General features: G+C 46.3%; 1 protein-coding gene across 1 annotated transcript; it reads right to left on the minus strand.

Annotated features, from left to right (window-relative positions):
• Positions 1-603: 603 nt before the first annotated feature.
• On the minus strand, positions 604-16,837 carry PPEF2 (protein phosphatase with EF-hand domain 2). The gene is made up of 17 exons (XM_071744147.1): positions 16,567-16,837; positions 15,145-15,330; positions 11,457-11,584; positions 10,874-10,931; positions 9,996-10,171; positions 9,015-9,129; positions 8,208-8,254; positions 7,536-7,702; positions 7,418-7,454; positions 7,178-7,327; positions 6,065-6,403; positions 5,201-5,386; positions 4,425-4,567; positions 3,814-3,920; positions 2,510-2,673; positions 1,763-1,850; positions 604-798 (listed from the first exon to the last, which is right to left on the minus strand). Exons 2-17 carry the CDS (start codon positions 15,203-15,205, stop codon positions 620-622), a joined length of 2,145 nt encoding a protein of 714 aa, XP_071600248.1. The 5' UTR covers positions 15,206-15,330; positions 16,567-16,837; the 3' UTR covers positions 604-619.
• Positions 16,838-18,621: the final 1,784 nt, after the last annotated feature.

Consider the following 18,621-nt stretch of genomic DNA (forward strand, 5'->3'; position numbering starts at 1 on the left):
GGAGAAGAGAAGGCTCTGGGGACACCTAACAGGGACCTTCCAGTGTCTGAAGGGGCTGCAGGAAGGCTGAGAGGGACCTGGAGTGATGGGATGAGGGGCAATGGTTTTAAATTAGAGAAGAGTGGATTGAACTGGATGTCAGGAACAAGTTCTGTGCCATGAGGGCAGTGGAACCATGGCCCAGGGTGCCCAGGGAGGGGGTTGAGGCCTCTTCCCTGGAGATGTTCAAGGTGAGGCTTGAGGAGGCTCTGAGCAACCTGATCTGGGTGAGGTGTCCCTGATACTGCAGGGCTTGGACTGGGTGACCTGGAGAGGTCCCTTCCAACCCAAACATCCCATGATTACAGATACTGGAGAGACAGTTTCCCTCCCCACGTTGCCTTTTTTTCCTCATTACAGAAGTCACTGAAAATAACAAACAAAAATACATCAGTCTCTGCAATAGGAGTCTGTACAGCAGAAACAACTCAAACACCGTACAGACAGAATAATTTTGTTCATTAGCCACCAAAACAAAGCAAAAAAAATTCCATTCATAACATTTGAAAGGTAGAAAAATGGAAACAGATCCTGAGGATGCTGGAGCCTGTGTGGCAGGGCAGCCCTCCCCCTGTTCCCACTACTGTGACTGCTTGACGAGGCGGAAGGCCTCGAGGAACTCGTTGAAGTCAATGTTTCCATCCTTATTGAAATCAATGCTGCGAACCAGGTCATTGATGCCATCCTCCCTGAGGTCACTGTTCATGTGGGAGCTGAACAGCTTCCAGGTTTGGTGGAATTCATCAAACGAGATCAGACCTGTGGAGAAGGAAGGCGCAGCCGCCTCAGCGCGAGGTCACCACGGCACTCGGACTGCCAGGAGGGACCCCTGCTGAGGTTTGATCCCTCCTCCCAGCCCTGCTGCCTGTATACCTGAAGGGAAGGACAGAAGTCACTCATCATCTGCATTTTGCATGCTGCAGCTAAATTTTCTAGTGCACAGAACATGGGCTAAAATACAGCTTAAAGCAAAGAGGAGACATCATACAGCTGGGAGAACAAAACGAGGCAAAGACTATTGTACTTCATCAAAGTGGTTTGGTGAAGATGACTGTAAATAACTGAAAACAAGTAATTCAAGATCCTGAGTACACTGCATTACTGTAGTTGCTTTCATCACAATTTTTATTCTGCTGAACCCCTCTGGAACACATCATTAATTCTCTGCCTGGACTGCACACTCTCCATCAAAATGCATCCTGATGTGGAACTGACATTTCAGAGACTGAGAGGTGACCTCATCAATGTTTTCAAATATGTAAGGGGTGAGTGTCAGGGAGATGGAGTTAGGCTTTTCTCAGTGGTGACCAGTGATAGGACAAGGGGTAATGGGTGTAAATTGGAGCATAGGAGGTTCAAGTTGAATATCAGAAAAAATTTTTTTACTGTAAGGGTGACAGAGCCCTGGAACAGGCTGCCCAGGGGGGTTGTGGAGTCTCCTTCACTGGAGACATTCAAAACCCACCTGGACACGTTCCTAGGCGATGTACTCTAGGGGGCCCTGCTCTGGCAGGGGGGGTTGGACTTGATGATCTTTCCAGGTCCCTTCCAACCCCTAGGATTCTATGATTCTATGAAGCTCTTGAGACAATAGCCCCAACAGAGGGAGGAGAACAATCCAAGCCTTAAACCATTATATCAAAATTCATCCATAGTAGAGGGAGCCCAGAAGTAGACTGGAATACAATGCAGTGACCAAGACCCCCTGCACACACCTGCTTACCTGAATGATCTCTGTCTATCATCCTGAAGATGGTCTCCAGGTTGGATCTGTTTCGATAAATGACTTCCAGCAAGCTCGACTGGATGTGCTGAAAGACAACATGGTCACAGTGAGGTGGTGTAGGACTGACAGTTGGATTCCATGGTTTTGAAGATCCTTTCCAACCGTGATGATTCTGTGATTCCTTCTTCCCTTCTGACAACTCTCTGCTTTCTCTGAACAGTCACTTCAGACCTTCCCTTAAATAAAAATGTTCACTGCTGCCATGAGCTCGCCAGCAATGCACTTCACATCCCTGTGTGTGGCTTGTCAGACAGGTTGGTGATGCTTGGCCTTCTGCAGCTCTGATTACAGCACAGCAGCAGCCTGGCACTGCCAGATGGAGCTTTCCTGGGGTACCAGAGAAGGCAGTGACTCCAGCTGTGTTTTTGGACCATCACAGAATTGGTCTTGCTGCGTGTAATGACGAAAGGTCAGCTGAGACTGGAATTAAGCTCTATATAAAAGCCTGCATTTGAAACCACCTCTGGGTTTTGATGGGAGGTGCATCAGGTGTCTACACAATGGACTGAACACCTCTGGACTGCTTGAATTCCTGCAAGCTTTTCCATCGACTTCAGTGTGATTTGGGGTTATGCAGGAACCAGAACCACCCACTCTCCTTTCAAACCATACTTAGTTCCATGTGCTGGGAGATCCTATGAGCTTCTCTAGATCATGCTTTGATGGGAGGGGGTGAATCCTCACCTCTTGGCTCCTCTGCTCCATGGCCAAGTCCTCGAGCCAGGACTTGTACTCCAGCATCCCATCCTCTGTGCTGCGCACCAGCTGCGGCCTCAGCATCCTCCAGGGCAGCCCCAGGTGCAGGACTGACTCCACTGCCATTGCCCAGTTGCTCAGTGTGATCCTTCCTGTGGGAGGGAAAAAGGAGAGCCCTGGAGACCTCTGCCAGATGGGCAGCTGAAAGCACACGAAGGCAAAGTAAAAAGCTGGGAGCAGCACACATCTCCAGTCTGCTGTGCTGCTGACAGCTACAACCTTGTTTCTCCATGGCATACTTGAGCACTTTGGCACAAGAAAAGACCCTGTGTGGCTGTATGGACATCAGCCACTGCAGGCACAAGTGCACTTCCTGCTTCCCCCAGCCTCAGCAAGCTTTTGATCATCGCAAGAAATCAGGGTCATGAACCATCTGAACAACAGGAAGCCACTCAGCTTGGGGTATTTCATTATAAATGTGTGGCCTACAGCCAGGCCCACCCCGCAGATCACAGCCTACACAACTGCACTCCTCAGTCACCCAGGAACATGGAAAAGCCCCTAGTTCAGCAGCTGCTGTAACAGTGGAACTGGACTTTCATGTACAATTTTGCTGCCAGGGAAGAAAGCAAGAAAACAGTTCCACCTACAAGAAAGCAGTTCTGCCAACCACTGTGTCCCTTCTCTCTCTCAGCCCACAAAGAGATCTCAACAACATGTCTGGATTGCTGCATGAGCAGAGCAGAGTGTGATGAACTTACAGCTCCTTACAGAGGAGCAGAGTCAGCTCCCATGGAGTACATCCCTCCCTTTCCTCTTCCCAGAGATTAAAATCTCTCCCAGGACTCCAGGGATGAAGGGGCTCTGCAGACCACCCAGCCCTACCCACATGGCAGACACGTTCCAGGGCATCTTTCCCAATGCTTCAGCAATACTCCTGTTCCAAAGGCTTCTCCTCGTACCCAACCTAAGTTGCTGCACACCAGGCTAATCACCTCTTGCTTCTCCAACACCCTCTCAGTGTAACACCACCCTGAGCCATTAACAGGTTCCCAACACACTGAAAACCAGCACATGGGACCAACACCCTGGCAAGGTCTGACACAGTCCCCCCGACTGACAGTCACTGACAGCTATCAGTGAGGACTCCCCCAGCCAGCCACACGCTTGTCCTAGCCACACCAACCTTGTCCTAGCCACACCAACCTTGTCCTAGCCACACCAACCTTGTCCTAGCCACACCAGCCCTGTCCTAGGAAGGCATTAGCCCTGTCCCCCCAGCCCAGAGGTACCTGTGTTGTCCTTATCATAGGCCTTGAAGGTGCTGATGAGGGCTGACGTGTGAGCAAAGAGCTTTTCCCTCAAGGCTCGGAAGGCTGACTCCTCCACTCTGCTGATTCTGGAAGAGGCAGAACAGGGAGAAGCACATGAGGGACTTGCCATGAAGCACAGGGGAAGCTGCACCTTGCCAGGACTCTGGCCTGTCCATGGTGTGCCCATATCCCTGCACAACTCCGTGCAGCTGACTGGCTGACTATTCCTGAAAAAGGAGCATTGTCTGGAGCCCAGTTCCCCACAGCTGATGCAGTGAATCCCTGCATCGATTTGTGAAGCAGTAAAGAAGGGAACCTTAGTGAGGGTGAAAAGTTAAAACTGGACATTGAAAAGAAAACCTGGAAAAACAGGCTGTAAAAAGAAAAAAAAAGTCTCCTTCTGACTTCTATCCTCAACCCTTAAACCTCCCTCACCTATTTCTGCACAAAGTTTGAATCCTCCTTCAGCTTTGTTATTTAGTAAATCAAGCTGTGAAAGCTCAGCTCCCAAATAAAATTTTCTTAAAGCTCCCAAAGTTTTCCCTTTTGGAATTCTGACTTGGTGAACACTGAGCAACTGAAAGCCTTGCCTTTGGGTCATAGTGAGGGTGTGGGCTGTCTTGTTTGCTTGGTACTGAACAAAATGGGGGACAAGGTCTGGTCCCAGCTTCACGTAGGCTCCCCTGTTGCTGCCAATCTCATAGTAGTTGGAGGCTGAAAATATGGTCAGCACCTAAGCCCAAAAGAGAGAGGTTTCAGATCAGTTCAGATCCTTGTATCAGCAAAACCACCACAGCTGATCCCATCTGGAGTCACCAGGCTGTGAAAGCAACATGTTTTAGATGGGAAAGGCAGAGCAAAGTGGCAGCTGTCCTGGAAGCCTTACAAGTTCCTTGAGGACAGCACTGGTCTCACATGAATCTGGCCACACACTGGGCTTCTACAATTTCACTCAGCTCTCCCAAAAAACTTCCACTCTCCACCGCAGGGAGCAGTCGAAAGTTGCCCTGTTGCAGTCACTGAAGTGACCCTGAATCTTCTGAGAGCAGAACTTTGCTGCAGCAGCTTAGTAACACCCTTTTGTACATCATCTTCAGAAACAGCTGCATCAAGCAGGGACAATGGCACCAATTGGTTCAGACCTTTTCTCAGCTACCACACACAAGAAGGTGCTTTGCCTGCACAACAGATGCACCCAGTGGAGTAGGTGGCTCCAGACTGAAGACCTAAAACCTCAGCTGGAAACACACCTCAGCAGCTCCCAATAAGGCTGTAAGTACCTAACAAAGCCTCGTTCTGAGACAAACCACCACAGAAGCTCTAAATATCCTTCACCAAAAAAACCCCACCTGTCCCTCTCACCAACCTTCCTGTTGTGACAGAACTCGTAGCCCTCTTGCTTGCACTCGTGGGAGCGGATGAGGAACTGCAGGTTGTACTTCTCAAGGATCTTCCCTGTCACATCAGGCCCAAAGTAGCAGCCACCACCTCGCACAGTATTTACTCTGCAGCCCTCCTGAGGCATGGGGTCACTCCAGAGAATGTCTAAAATCTGAAAGGATTGGGAAAGTTCACTGAATGAAGGGTACCTGCCAGAGATCACCCGTTTAAGTTTCCTAAGCAAAGACAGCTCAGTCTCTGAATCCCTCCCTAGACTGCTGCAGGACAACTGAGATGATTCCTGCATCCCAGCTGAACCACCGTACTGTTCCACCATACTGTCACAGGCCTGGTCTGTCACAGAAGTGACAATATGATTGGCCTGGAGCTACAGGCACACACAGATTGCTTGGGGGAAGAGAGGTGTCCATGAATCAGGCCTGATAAAAGCTTTCCCTTTGGTGCCTCTTAAGTTTTCAAAGAGCATTGCCTGTCCTCCCCTGCCCCAAAACACAGGTCCCAGGGCAAGAACACCCAGCAGACCCCAGGGCCATGAGCAGGCTTAGAATTAAACTCCTTTGCTCTCTAGCCAGGACATTCTCCAGCCTCCACTAATGTAAGCTGACTCAGTAACCACTATTTGGATTAAAGTTTAATGTCTTTAACCCTGACCTCAATATCTAAGTTGCTGCTGATCAGGTGTGCAGTGCTGTGGTACTGAACATGAAGTGAGGCCAGAGGGGTCTGCACTGCCCCACGTGTTTTGTACTGAGATTCCTCATAACAGAGAACAAGCTTGCAGCAGACACCCACAGCCCACCCAGCTCAGGGCTCTGCTCAGGCTGCTCACCTGCTTGCCCTCCTCCTGGTGAGTCCAACGTGGCCTGTGCCCATCTGCCAGGGACACCATGCTGGCACAGGTGGGCTCATCCTCCTCGGACTCACTGACGTCCAGCGCCCGCCGGCACCGTTCCATCTGCTCCTGCACCGTCTGACGGACCCACCTGGGCAACTCCAGCTTCTTGGCCATGCTGGGAGCCTCAGCTGGCTGGGGCTGCAGAGGGAGGCTGGGCTCTGCCTTGTTTGCTGCTGCTGGATCAGCCTCTGCTTTGCTCTTCTCAATTATTTCCTGTACTTCAACATTCCCACTCGATTCCTTCCTTTCCTTTCCTCTTAATACGGACATAAACTGGACGAGGTCAGAGAGGAAAGAGGCATGGTCACACTCCTGGGAAACCCACACCTCCAGCTCTGCCATCTTCCCCTGGCAGACTGTGTAGTGACCTATACCTCCAAACCTCAATTCCCCCTTGCTGCCATCAAACCAAATTAATTGTGGAAGATTATTAGAGCCATCCTCACAGATGTGCCATTCTTGGTGAACAGCTGGGGGACCACATCCATCCTGACTACAGATTTGTCTCTTCTACATTGAGTTTATGCTGCTCAGACACTTCACAGAAGAGTGCATAGATTTAATCTGCAATGGGAAATAGGCAGCAGAATGAGGGAAGGATTTATTACAATGCTCACCATTAAGTTTGGAGTAGGATTTCTCAACTAGGAATAGATACCAAAACCCTGCTGGAAATACCTGCTAGGTATTCCCCCTGCTAGGGGGAAATACAGGCTAAGAAACTGGGACAAAGTCTCATTATCACTGGGGTTTTATAGTCAGCACCAGCCCATCTGCTTACCTGTGCCATTACCCACCACTTCCCTCACTACAATCCTGACATCTTCCAGAAGCCAACAATGCTTCTTCCCTTCACACCTCCTGCTGGCAGACACACTGTTAAACCAAAGTGATGCACTCCAGGCCATCCACTGTACCAAAGCACACTTTTTCTAAGACCATCCTTCAGATTTGTCTCATCAACAGGCAAGTTGGTGCATGGAAATAAGCTCCTCACCACGGATCAGCAGCACTGCTGTCTCACAGTGTCTAGGAAATAAAACTTACTTTGTTCCTTTTAATTTTCTCAAGCATGTCCAGGTCAGTGGTGTCAGAGATGCCCCCATGTATAATGAGGACTTTCTGATCAATCAGGGTGGCAAGAGGCAGCCAGCAGAAGACATTATGAATCATCTTCAAGATTTTCTTCCCGTGCACCTAGGGGGGCAGCCAGAAAGGAAAAGATGAAGCACCAGGCCTTCCAAGTCCGTGTCTCCTGTGGTAAAGGAGACAGAAACAGATGCTTACCTTGTATTTCTGCATTACTTCCTTGGTGAAACCATAGCTAAAGGAAGAGGAGGAAGGATTGAGTGGGGGTGTGCAGCAACACCTCTGCCACAGCCATCAGCCCCATACAGAACCCTACCGTAAGTTGACCATGTGGTCCTCGTGGTTCCCACGGTTGAGGTGAACCTCCTTTGGGTAGATCAAGAGGAAGGCAAAAAGGATGAGGAGGATCTCCAGGGACTGTTTGCCTCTGTCTACAAAGTCCCCGTTGAACACGTAAGACTTGGAAGGGGAGGGAAGGCCATTCTGTAAAAGCAAGGAAGAAGTGGATGTCACAAGAGAGGCCTCCCCATGAGCTACCTGTACCTCCCCCCCACCAGCTGCACAGTCATTTGGTTCAGTAGTTGACTGTGGTGTTACTCAAAGGTTGGACTGGATGATCTTGGAGGTCTCTTCCAACCTACACATTCTGTGATTCTCTCTCCTATCCCATGCCATCTCATGCAATAGATCCTGACATATCTTTATCATGTAGGCTCCCAGTGGCAAACTGACTGAAAAGTGAAAGCTGGCAGTCAGGAAGGGTTGCCACTGGTATCAGCACTTAGAGGAAGTGTCCACTGGCACTTCCCAAATCTCTGTGTGTTCCAAAGTCAGCAGGGAAAGGAGCTGCTGCTTTGTGAATCCTTTCAAAGCAGCTGATGTGGAAGGTCACATGTGAAGGGCTCAGTTTTACAAACATTTCTCAGCAGGAGCCACACTGTACCTCTCACAATGCCTGCCCAGCCTCCTCTCCAAACACAGTGCCTACCTTATAAAATATGAGGAACAAGTCATCCAGCTGGCCGTGCAAGTCCCCTGACAGGCACAAAAAGACAAGTCACAGGATGTTTCACTTTAAAAAACACCAATAAACAGCTTCCTATGAAGTATCCCTTCTATAAATTAATGACCACTGACACATTTTGGGAAGTTCAAGATAGAGGTTTCACTGTGCCCAAAAGAAAAGGACATGATGTAAAGGCTTGAGCTGAAGCCTGAGGACAGCAGAAAACCTACACCAGCTTCTGAAGACTGATTTCAGAATCTTACAGTGACACAGCATGGCACAGGAACTGTTTCGCTTTGATCACTACATGGGAGAAAGCTTTTCATAAAAAATAAAAGTCAATCTAAAGTCTCATTTAACCTGATACTGGAGAGAGAGGTTTGTTTTCCAGAAGCTGGCTGCATTGCTGACATCTGTGCTAAGAACATTAATCCTAGAGTAGGAAAATAATACATGTCAGTATTGTGTGTCTGAATGCATATGCTGCTGTTAACGAAGACCCAGCCAAAACAGCTCCAGCATTTGGTTGTTTAAATAATCCCAGATCACAGAACAGGACAAAAAATGACTGAGTTTTGAGGCTATTCCACACCTGGATGCAGTTTCCGTGCTCTAGCAAAAGGACTATTTAAGTTTGGGGTGACAGAACCAAGACAAATTAGATTCCAGTTGAAAAATTCCTTAAAATCTTGGTGTTTTGCTTTTGGACTGTGTTTGCATTCCTGACTCAGCAGAGGGGAAGAGCATTTATACCTTTCCCACCCCTTTCCCCTCCCCACCAGGACCTACCACACACGGTGATCTCCTCACTATAGCAGGTGGAGACATGAGTGATGTTTGGCAACTGCTTGAGGTGCTTCCTGGTCTCATTCAGGAGGTTTAAGACATAGCGAGCGTGGAGCTGCTACTAGGAGAAAGTGAAGGGATTAAAAGCAGGAAATCAGTGACCTCTGAGCAGCACCTCAGCTCTGCACAGGCCCTAAGGAGCCACCACCACAGCCTGGATGGCAGAAACTCTCACTAGAGAGCAGCACAAATTCTAGCTCAGTGTCACAGGTAAGAAGCTGCTCCTCTACATCCTTCTTAGCCTGCTGCACATTAAGCCAGGCCCTGAGCTGTGTCTATGCTGCAGAAATATGTTTGGTCAAAAGCAGGGTGTCAGTGCTTAGCATTACTCAGGACACTTAGAGACCTTTGTTTCAGCAGTCGTTTTGTTTGGGGAAGGGATGTTTCAGCCTATTTTGCAGTTCAGGCCTCGCCTGAGAGATGGCAGCAGAACACTGCAATTGTAGGAGGACTGATATTGTTGTGCTGCTGAATAGGCAACGGGCCTCACCAAAATCCTTGCTGGTCACATTTTAAATACCAGTCAGAGTTGCATGGCACAAAACTTACTTTTAATCAGCTGTTTTCATCTGGGCCGTCTGATGCTTTTTTACAAATTGAGGGATTGCAACATAAAATATGACAGTGTTTTAACATGGACCGTTTTGGTGTGGGGGCTTTTTTTTAATTTTAAAATTAAATTCAAGTTAATATTGGAGCACACCTCCAAAAAGTCTTCTGTTTTGTCAGAACTGCATTTTCAAAAATGATAAACATTCCTATGGTGGGGGGAGATACTGTATCATTTCCATCCCCCTTTGCTTAACAGCCTGCCAGCTCATTCTACTCCAATCAGCTTATCTTGCCAGGAAGAATAAAACCTAGTTATCTGTCCTACACCCTTGCATGGAGAAGGGAGAAGCATGGTTAGTTTTGGATCCTTACTTTTTTCTGTTTGAAAGCTTCCAGCAAGGCAGTCGCATGGTCGGGAAGGAGTGGGAAAGAGAGATGGGGTCCAGTGTAGGAGTCTGGCACCTTGATGGATTCATAGTCACAGTATTTTTCCAGCTCTGCCTCTTTGAAGCTTTCCCCAGTTACAAACATTCGACTGATAAAATCCCCTGGATGGTAGATTGGTCAGTTTGTTTTGGTTTGTTTTGTTTTTTAAAAAAAAAGAGAAGGAGACAAGAAAATTGAAAACTTATCCTCAATGGCATCAAAAGCAAATTGTACAATAAAACAAATCAACAGAGCTTTGCTGTAAAAAGTGCAGGGTGGTCATGAGGAAAAGGGTGGCAATGTGAAAGGAAGGAGTGAGGACTTGAGCAGGTTCTGCTCAGCAAAGCAAACAGTTGATTTTTACTTACTACAATCAGACTGCAAGAGTGAAGCACTAAGGAGTAACACACAAAGCTCTCTGCAGACTCAGGAAGATGCTGTAATGGTTCCCACAGCCCTTCCCCATTCTAAGTGAGAGACTAAATACAAAGTAGGTATCCTAGAGCACAGTTCCCTAAGAAGAATTCTCCCACCTCAGAAATGTACTCTGCAAAGTCTGGGCTCACTGAAAACAGATTTCTAATGCTGCTCCTAGAAAACATACCAAGCTTCTGTTCCCTCTTCCAGCTCCTGAGGAGCAAGAATGGCCCCACATCCCTCACACAGCTCTGTCAACTTCCAGACTTCCTGTCCATATTCCTGATGCCATCACTCTTCAGATTTTCTTGTCCCCCCTTAGCCATCCTGAGGGGCAGTGGATCAGTACAGGGTGCAGCCTCCTGAGCTGCTGGTGCCACAGCTACAAACAGCACACAGGAACTTACTCTCTTTATTGCTGCTCGGCGTGAAGTGGTCCATGAGGTAACTGAAGAAGTTGTGGAGCTGCAAGAAGAGCAAATTGTCATTCATCCTTAAAGGAAGTTCTGCAGAGTGGCAACTTAACATCATCTTCTTTCTAGAAGCACCTGTGCCCTTCTCCTCGTTAGCTGGTATGTACAGCAGATCAGACTATACCACTCCTCATGTTGAGTATCCTATGGCTTTCCCTTCAGCCGTGCAGGCAGAAGCCCACCTATAAGCCTTTCCTCTCCCTGCCTGGCAGCAAGGCAACCATAAAAAGGATATTAATCCAAGTTAAGGATAACAAACCAGTTAGGCTTGCCTGTTGTGCTCAGAGCAGGGAAAACCAATGTCAAATGCCCTTTCTGGCTTTCTTTCAAGACTCAGTATTTAGGGGTTTTGAGACATGAGCAGGCAGGAAATTAAAAAGGGGCAGGACAGCCGCTCCTCAGCCCGCTGAAGCACTTGTAGGGTTGCCAGCCAGTAGCCAGACAAAACAGTCAGTCTGTGGCACAGAAACCACTCTCCTAAATATTTTCCTGCATGCTCTTTTCCCTGGGACCTTACCTTGATCTGGTCCTGCTCACAGGCATACTCAATGGACTGGAAGATCCTCCAGGTGCAGCGCCGGCGCATTTCCAGCCGAGCCACGTAGCGGCGGTACCAGCACTGGATCAACACAGCTGCCTTGAAAGCTGGGGGACAAAGGCAGAGCCAGCCTGCTGAGATGCAGCTGAGGTACCCTGCTACCCCTCCTTTACCTGAAAATTTAAAAGGGGCCTTTCTTTTTTCAGGAGCAAGTTTCCAGGAGAGGTGTTCTGGCCCCTGACTTGTAAGGGTAACAACACACCCACTTCTTTTTACCAAGAGCTTCATCTGACCCTGCCTGCCCAGAGAGCTCTGAAGCAGTTCTAACCATCTCTGCTGGCTCCTCAGCTCCTCCTCAGCTTTAACAACAGCTCATCAGGGCCTAGAGGTCCAGTCCCATTCTTACATATTAACAGTTTCATACTTTTCTCTCTTTCTCGAGCATTTTCATGCCTGGCTTACAGTCTTCATATACTGGGGCTTCAGGAAACCAGAGGTTCAACTGAGGCCACACAAAGAATTGGGGGAAAACAAAGACACTGAGTCCCTTTTCCAGAATCTTAAAAATATGGGGTTTGTCTACCTTCCTTTAATTCAAATAAATACCTCAGCTTCTGCAGTTCTGACAGACTTAAGAAGGGATCTATTCTAGCAGAAATGTTACCATACCATTACCTTGGAATAAATGAGGGCAAAACAAACATCCACAGGAAAAAGAGGGAAATAGATCCTTAGCCACTTAATGACATAGAAGGAATAAAATGCCAAGAATTTCCAGGTGCCTGGTTGTGGTTCAGTCCCCAGCCAGCACTGGCACCAGGCTGTTCCCTCCACATAATGGCTGTTTGCCCTGATCTTTAAAACATAACCATTCCTCTGCATTTCCCCAATTTCTGTGTTTTTCACAAAAAGATTATTTCAGATGGGGTGTGTGTTTATTTAAAGTTTCCCATTTCCTTTGTCAAGTTCTGCCACAGAGCTTTATGTACCTCTAGAAACTTCCATCCTTAGCTGGCCTTCACCTTGCTTTTTGACCACCTGGTGACTTTAAAGCTCTTTGCTCTGTTACTTGGCATCTCTCTTTTGCTTATGTTCTGTCCCCCTTCTTGTTCATTTCTGGAGCCCTACCCTAGAGTCCTATGCTTAAAACATTTTCTAACAATGCTTCTCTGTGGCATCTTTAGCTGAGGAAGGGATGACTGCTCTATCTACAGCCTGGCCCAAAATCAAATGGAGATGACAAAGTTAAGAGTTAGCCCTGCTGCAGAAGCTTGTGTTCCCTTGGCATCTGGTTTGTGTAAGAGCACTGCCCTGTACACCAAAGCAGAGCAGTGGGGAACATGGGGTGGAAAAGCTTTAGTAAACAGAAGAAAACCTCTCTTGAGACAAGGGAGGAAAACCTCTCTTGAGACAACCTCTCTTGACACACTAATTCAGTGATGTGATTTTGCATTAATTATGTAACATAAACCACTTCCATGTACTGCAGCAAGAAACATTGACCTTTACCTAAAGAAGCTATCCTGATGGTTTAGGTATTTAGAATAATAATCCTTCCAAATTATGTTATTGTTACAGCACCAGGAGCTGCAGAGCACAAAAAGGGAAGAGCTGTTGCTGTTGTGCAGCTGGGGAGCTGAGTCACAGGGAAGTCATGGGCAAAAAGGTAAGACTTGGCTAGCTTTAGTTCAGGAATAACTTCTCTATTCTTTGCCTGAACCTTATGCATTGCTGAGAAAATGCTTCCTGATCAGCTGGGCTATGGGAAGCCAAAAAAAGGTTGACTTTTTTCTGCAGTTTGGTGCTCCCGAGGTGCTCTTCAAGGCTCTTTTACAACAGACCCCCAGTAGCTGCCTTCTCCCTGCACAGTGATTTGCCTGGCAGGTAACCAGAACCCCAGTCACAATTACTCTGTAAAATAAATGAATACAGGGGCTAAATGCTCAATCACTGCAGCAGGAGTGAGATGGATTTCATCTCAATCCCAAGCAGAAATACACAGTTACGACTCCACAGATACCAATGAAAACTAAATTGTTTGAAAAATTAAGAATATACACAAGACTTGTTACCAAGCACCTGGTGAGCATATATACCACCACCCACAGCATTTTAAGCTTCAAATGGGCAAGGCATGGGGGTTTTATGATTCTTATACAGAGTCTGACTCTGCAAGCCAGGGATTCTAATTAACCAGCTTACCTGGATGACCTTCTTCTGGCAGTGTTTCTACTAGTTTAGGAAAAAAAATAATAAAAAAGGGAAGAGAAAGAGATTTACCCACATTTTATGAGGATCCAAGCAGTAAACCAAACCAGACATCCTTGTATAAGCTTCTGAGGAATGCCAAAGGGGCAGCTCTCAAACTAAAACCTGCTTGTTGGTGCTAGCAGTACAGCTCACAAACCAGCTTACAGAAGGGACTCTGCACTTTCTTCACTTCCCCTTCCCCATCCCCTTCTTCACTCAGGTGCAGAGGTGGTTTAAGAGAGCTCTTCTGGCTGTGCTTTCCCTAAGGAACAGCCCCTGGGGCTTGTACAGGGGGAACAGGACATTAGAGCAGAGCCTGGCACATTATACTTGGGTGGAAAATCCTAAGCAGCTCCACATCTCCAGATCAGCAAATCTGAAGGGTTTTGAGAACCAGAGGCAAGAAATTCAGAGAGGTTTTACTGTCATGGGAAGCTGTTGGTGAGGTATCAGATCTAATGCAGGTTCAAATAAGTAATTAGTTTTATGTTACACTTTGTTATCATAAAATAGCACTGCAGCTTTTTGGGAAAGTCAGTGGTTCTCTGGTGCTACAGCAACAGACAAATCTGATTTCTTAAAAAGGTGGAGCTTAGCAACAAAGTAAAATTACAAACAAAAAGCCTGAGTTCCACAAACAAATTACAAACCAAAGACTGAGTCACAATGGTATCCCTGCTCTTCTAGTTTCTAAATGCAATCAGTATTTTGGTTTTCAAAGCTCTGGCAAACAGATTGCACCATAGCACTCTTCTGCCAGTGCTGATGACAGAATGATTGGGGCAACAAAGGAATCTGTGTATTTTTCCCACTTCCTCGTGTGTGAAGTCTGACTCAGAAACTCCCTTTGTTCCATAGCAGACCTGAGCACACACAGCCAGAGAACTGATACTATCATGTATAGAAGATTTCATAAATATAAATCATTACAGCTATAAGAGCCATAAAAAGGTCTAGACTGTTAACAGAGATGAGGAACATTACACTGAAGCAACTGGGAGAAAAGCACACTTTTTACTTTGCAGCTTTTCTAAGAACCAGACTTAATTTGGCTTTGCTAATGCTTCTGTTTTATCAGTCCTGCACTACTGGCATGGTCTGTAAAAACAGAGTCCACCAGGAGCAGCAGGGTGTTACCATCTCTCACTGTCAGCACTCAACACATTAGCTAGCAACTTATTCATCCATCCAACAGAAGTGCTTTTTGCTGCTTCATTTCTGGTCAGGTTTTGGGTGGATTTTCATCTAGTCCTGGTCTAAACAGCTGTCATTTTCTCAAGCCTGTTGGTCTTCTGTCTGACATCTGGGATACTTAACCCCAACCTCCAGAAAGCCAGGTATCTCTGAAAAGACACAGATCCACTGTGGCATGTGCAGGAGCAGACAGGGAAAGATTATTTTTCAAAGAATCACTCACCATTTTCAGACTTCTGCAGGGAGTCCCTGTAGTTGGCATTTACAGAACTCCCAGATCCCATGTTCTCCAGCCAGTGCTCCTAAAACACTGCAGAGTGGCCCCGTATCACCACAACCACAAAAGAGGTGCAGGAAAGACCATTTGGTCAGAAGCAAAACAGCTGCAACGTCCCACAGTGCTGAGAATCTATAATTAAATATATTAACACTTAAACTCAATGAGCAGGTGACCTGTCTTGGGCCCAAGTACATCCTCCACTTCCAGGTTTTTCCAGCTACTTCGTTGTCTTCTGCACAAGAAGAGTTTCTGTCTCACTGTTTCAGATTTCAAGTTAGCTACACAAATAGGAATCATTTCAGCACCTTTCTTATTGCATAAGAATAGCAGAGATTGCAGATCTAGGTACTGTAATTTTACAGATGTATAAATCAGGCATTCATGTGCTCTCACAGTACTTCATGTGCCTAATTTCAGGGTTCTATCTTTTAGCAAGGTGGCAGGCTTTGACCTGAGCCTTCATTTCAGAAGTTATAATAAAATAACTCTGATGAAGCTTTGAGAGCTGACTCCATCCATAAATCCTTGTGCTACCTCCCCCCCTTCCTCATGCACAGCTGAAGCACCTGGGTGAAGGTGCTAAAATACTACATGCAGTAATGCACTGGAAAGGAAAAAAAAATGTTTTCCAATGAAAAATCATTGTTAATTCATTAACAATCAGTGCATGCAGGCAAATATTCACACATACAGCCTTCTGGGGGGGGATAACTCTCATTATGGCTGATGAACACACAAATGGAATTTAAAATTATTTGCAGTACACAGCTAGAGGTGAGATAAATCTAAAATAATATTGAGCTACGACAAGAAAATAATCAGCTTTGTTAAACACAGCTTTCCTTCACCTGGGGGATCTGCTCAAGTGTGGGAGCACATTACACCAACAGTTGTTTAGATCTTGGCCAGGATAAAAGGACAGAACAGCCAGACTCCTGTAACATCACTGCTGCAGAAAGCCCTGGACAGAGCAAATGGATCCTATTTTAGGATATCTTAAGATATATTTTAAGATCAGTCAAATTCTGATATCTCTCACTTTGAGGACAGCCAGGATGTCACTGGACTAGTTTGCCCTCCTAGAGTAAAAACCTACACGTGTCCCATCTGGACTTGGCACTCCCCAGATCTCATCCCTGGAAACAGGAGGGTGAAGCTGCTTCTGTTTCACACGTGCACTGAGCTCTGCACCTGCACAGTGACTGCAGTGCCAGCCTGGAGAATTTCACAGAGAAAGCTCCCAGCTGCATTTTTATAGGGTTTGGCAGATAAAAAGGATACTTCACCTCAAACTCCAGGTGCCAAGTAACTACTCCTAAACACAAAACATTATTACAGAGAAATAAAAAGAAAAATGCAACTTACCTTGCCACAGATTTCTAACTTTTGGATTTATTAGGATAAACACAATCAAAGCTCTCCACTTTTTAGTTTGGTTTTTGTTTTTTTTTTTCTATTCAGTACCCAAAGCAATCAATAGTTTCTGAAAGGATTTGCTAGTACAAATTCAGAAACTCCTCCTCAGCATGTAAATAACTGGGCCTGCAGCAGGAAGGGCCATGTCTTTCAGAACCTGCAGTGTAGAACCTGTGTGCTGCCCTGCAACAAACCCTTTGATTTACTTACTGCACAGTGGGTTCTGAGCAGCCTTAAGAATCCTCTCTCATGTGATGCTTAAGAAAGGCTACAGAGCTGCAATGGATTAGGATTACTGAAGAGGATTATAAACAAGGAATGCAAAATGTTGGCCTCTCTTCTCTTAAGAGTCAGCTCTTCCATGCTTTCAAGTTGCCTCTTGCTAAATACAAACTTCTGAAGAAACACTTAAAGGTTTCACCCATTCCCTGTGGCGGGCTGAAAAATCTTGTAGCTGAGGGATGGGTCCAGCAGAAACAAAAGAATGGAAGCAGCAAGGAAAATGTATTTAACTTATTTAATTAGTTAACAATTCTGTCATGAAACTGACTGGGCTTGAGAAAACAAGAAAGCTGTTTTATTTCTCAGTCCTTAAAGGGGACACCCAAACCAGATGAAATCTGAACCAGGGTGATCAGTAAGAAATTCAAACAATTAAAAGAGATCTTCCTTTTTCAAAAACCAGACAAGATCTCACCAAACACCCAAACCCTCCAAAACCAACCAGCCCTACATTTTAATGTTGCCAGCATTGTTAGGATGGTTTTAGTTAATTACTAACAACCCTGTCACCCCACCTTTCTATCAAATTTCATTTCTTACACCAAAGCAGCTCAACACAGGTCCCATCATCTCATTTGTAAGACATGCCATTTCCCACTCTGTGTTTGCATTTTTAGCAAGTCATCAAACTAAAAGCAGAAAGTTATGGATCCTTGCAGTTAGGAAAACCAAAAAAGTGTTCAAGTAGACATACTGGCTTTATGTTGCTGGCAAACAGGATGCTTGAATGTTTGTAAACAGATGAAATAGAATTAGACTTCTTCAAACCTAATTTCCTTTCTTGTTTAAAGCCCAAAAAAAGCCCCCACAATTTCAATTATCTGCTCTGCAGAGCTGGGCAGCTTCTGAGCCGATGAGAGCACAATTGTTTCCTATTCATTATACCAAGTATTTTTTACACTCCAGCTGTGTTTCTACACCTTGAAACAAACCCATCTGATTGCATTTAAATACTGCTGAGAACCCAGCACCCCCCTGCCAGCTCATCAGCAGCCTGACACTGCTGAGGTCAAGATTATGCAAAATTACACCTGTAAGAATTTAAGAATCTTTTTCCTGTTACTTGCAGGTGCATCTGCTGTATTTTATGTAACTTGCTGTTACATAAATAACCTGGTAGGATCAGGTGTCAGGGCCCACTCTGTAAATTAAAGCAATGTCCTTCTGAAATCCCAAAGATATTGTGTATTTACATCTTCCTCCAGGAACTCTTACTTTTTAAATTCCTCCTTCTGCCATACAACTGCCAACACCACTGTACAAACTGGGTCAGAGCACAGCTTGCAGTGCCTTTATCCAGGCAAAAGTAGAGGATGCAGGTAAGCAGGTTATGACACTTAGCCAGCCTCAGCACAAGGAGATAAAGGGCCCCCACCTCCTGAAAGGTCTCTCAGGTGCAGTTTGCATAACCCATGCACAAACACCACAGGGAACAGTGGCCAAACCCCACAGCTGAGTTCCTGGAGAGGGGGTTGATGCTTCCAGGCTGGCAGCAGGGAGGAGGCCTTTGGACAATGCCATGAGTCAGGCATTAGTGCTGCAGCTCCTTCCCACTGGAATATTCTATTCCACAACAGCCACCCCCACAAAGCTACCCCCAGCAGCTGAAGAGCTGTGCCCCAGAGAACCCCAGCTGCAGGGGGATTCACCACATTCCTCTGCACTGACACATCTTGGTGTTGATGAAGGTCCCACAGAACCTCTCAGGACAGGACAACCAAA

Source organism: Heliangelus exortis, chromosome 4 (genome assembly GCF_036169615.1).
Source record: "Heliangelus exortis chromosome 4, bHelExo1.hap1, whole genome shotgun sequence".
Taxonomy (NCBI): domain Eukaryota; kingdom Metazoa; phylum Chordata; class Aves; order Apodiformes; family Trochilidae; genus Heliangelus; species Heliangelus exortis.

What these genes read in the sequence shown, in the direction of transcription:
- PPEF2 (XM_071744147.1), bottom strand. Translation starts at nt 15,205, where the DNA reads ATGGGATCTGGGAGTTCTGTAAATGCCAACTACAGGGACTCCCTGCAG. An exon ending in CCTGCAGAAGTCTGAAAATG is followed by an intron (nt 11,585 to 15,144) that starts GTGAGTGATTCT and finishes TTTGTCCCCCAG; the next exon opens with CTTTCAAGGCAGCTGTGTTG. An exon ending in GACCACATGGTCAACTTACG is followed by an intron (nt 7,455 to 7,535) that starts GTAGGGTTCTGT and finishes CTCTTCCTTTAG; the next exon opens with CTATGGTTTCACCAAGGAAG.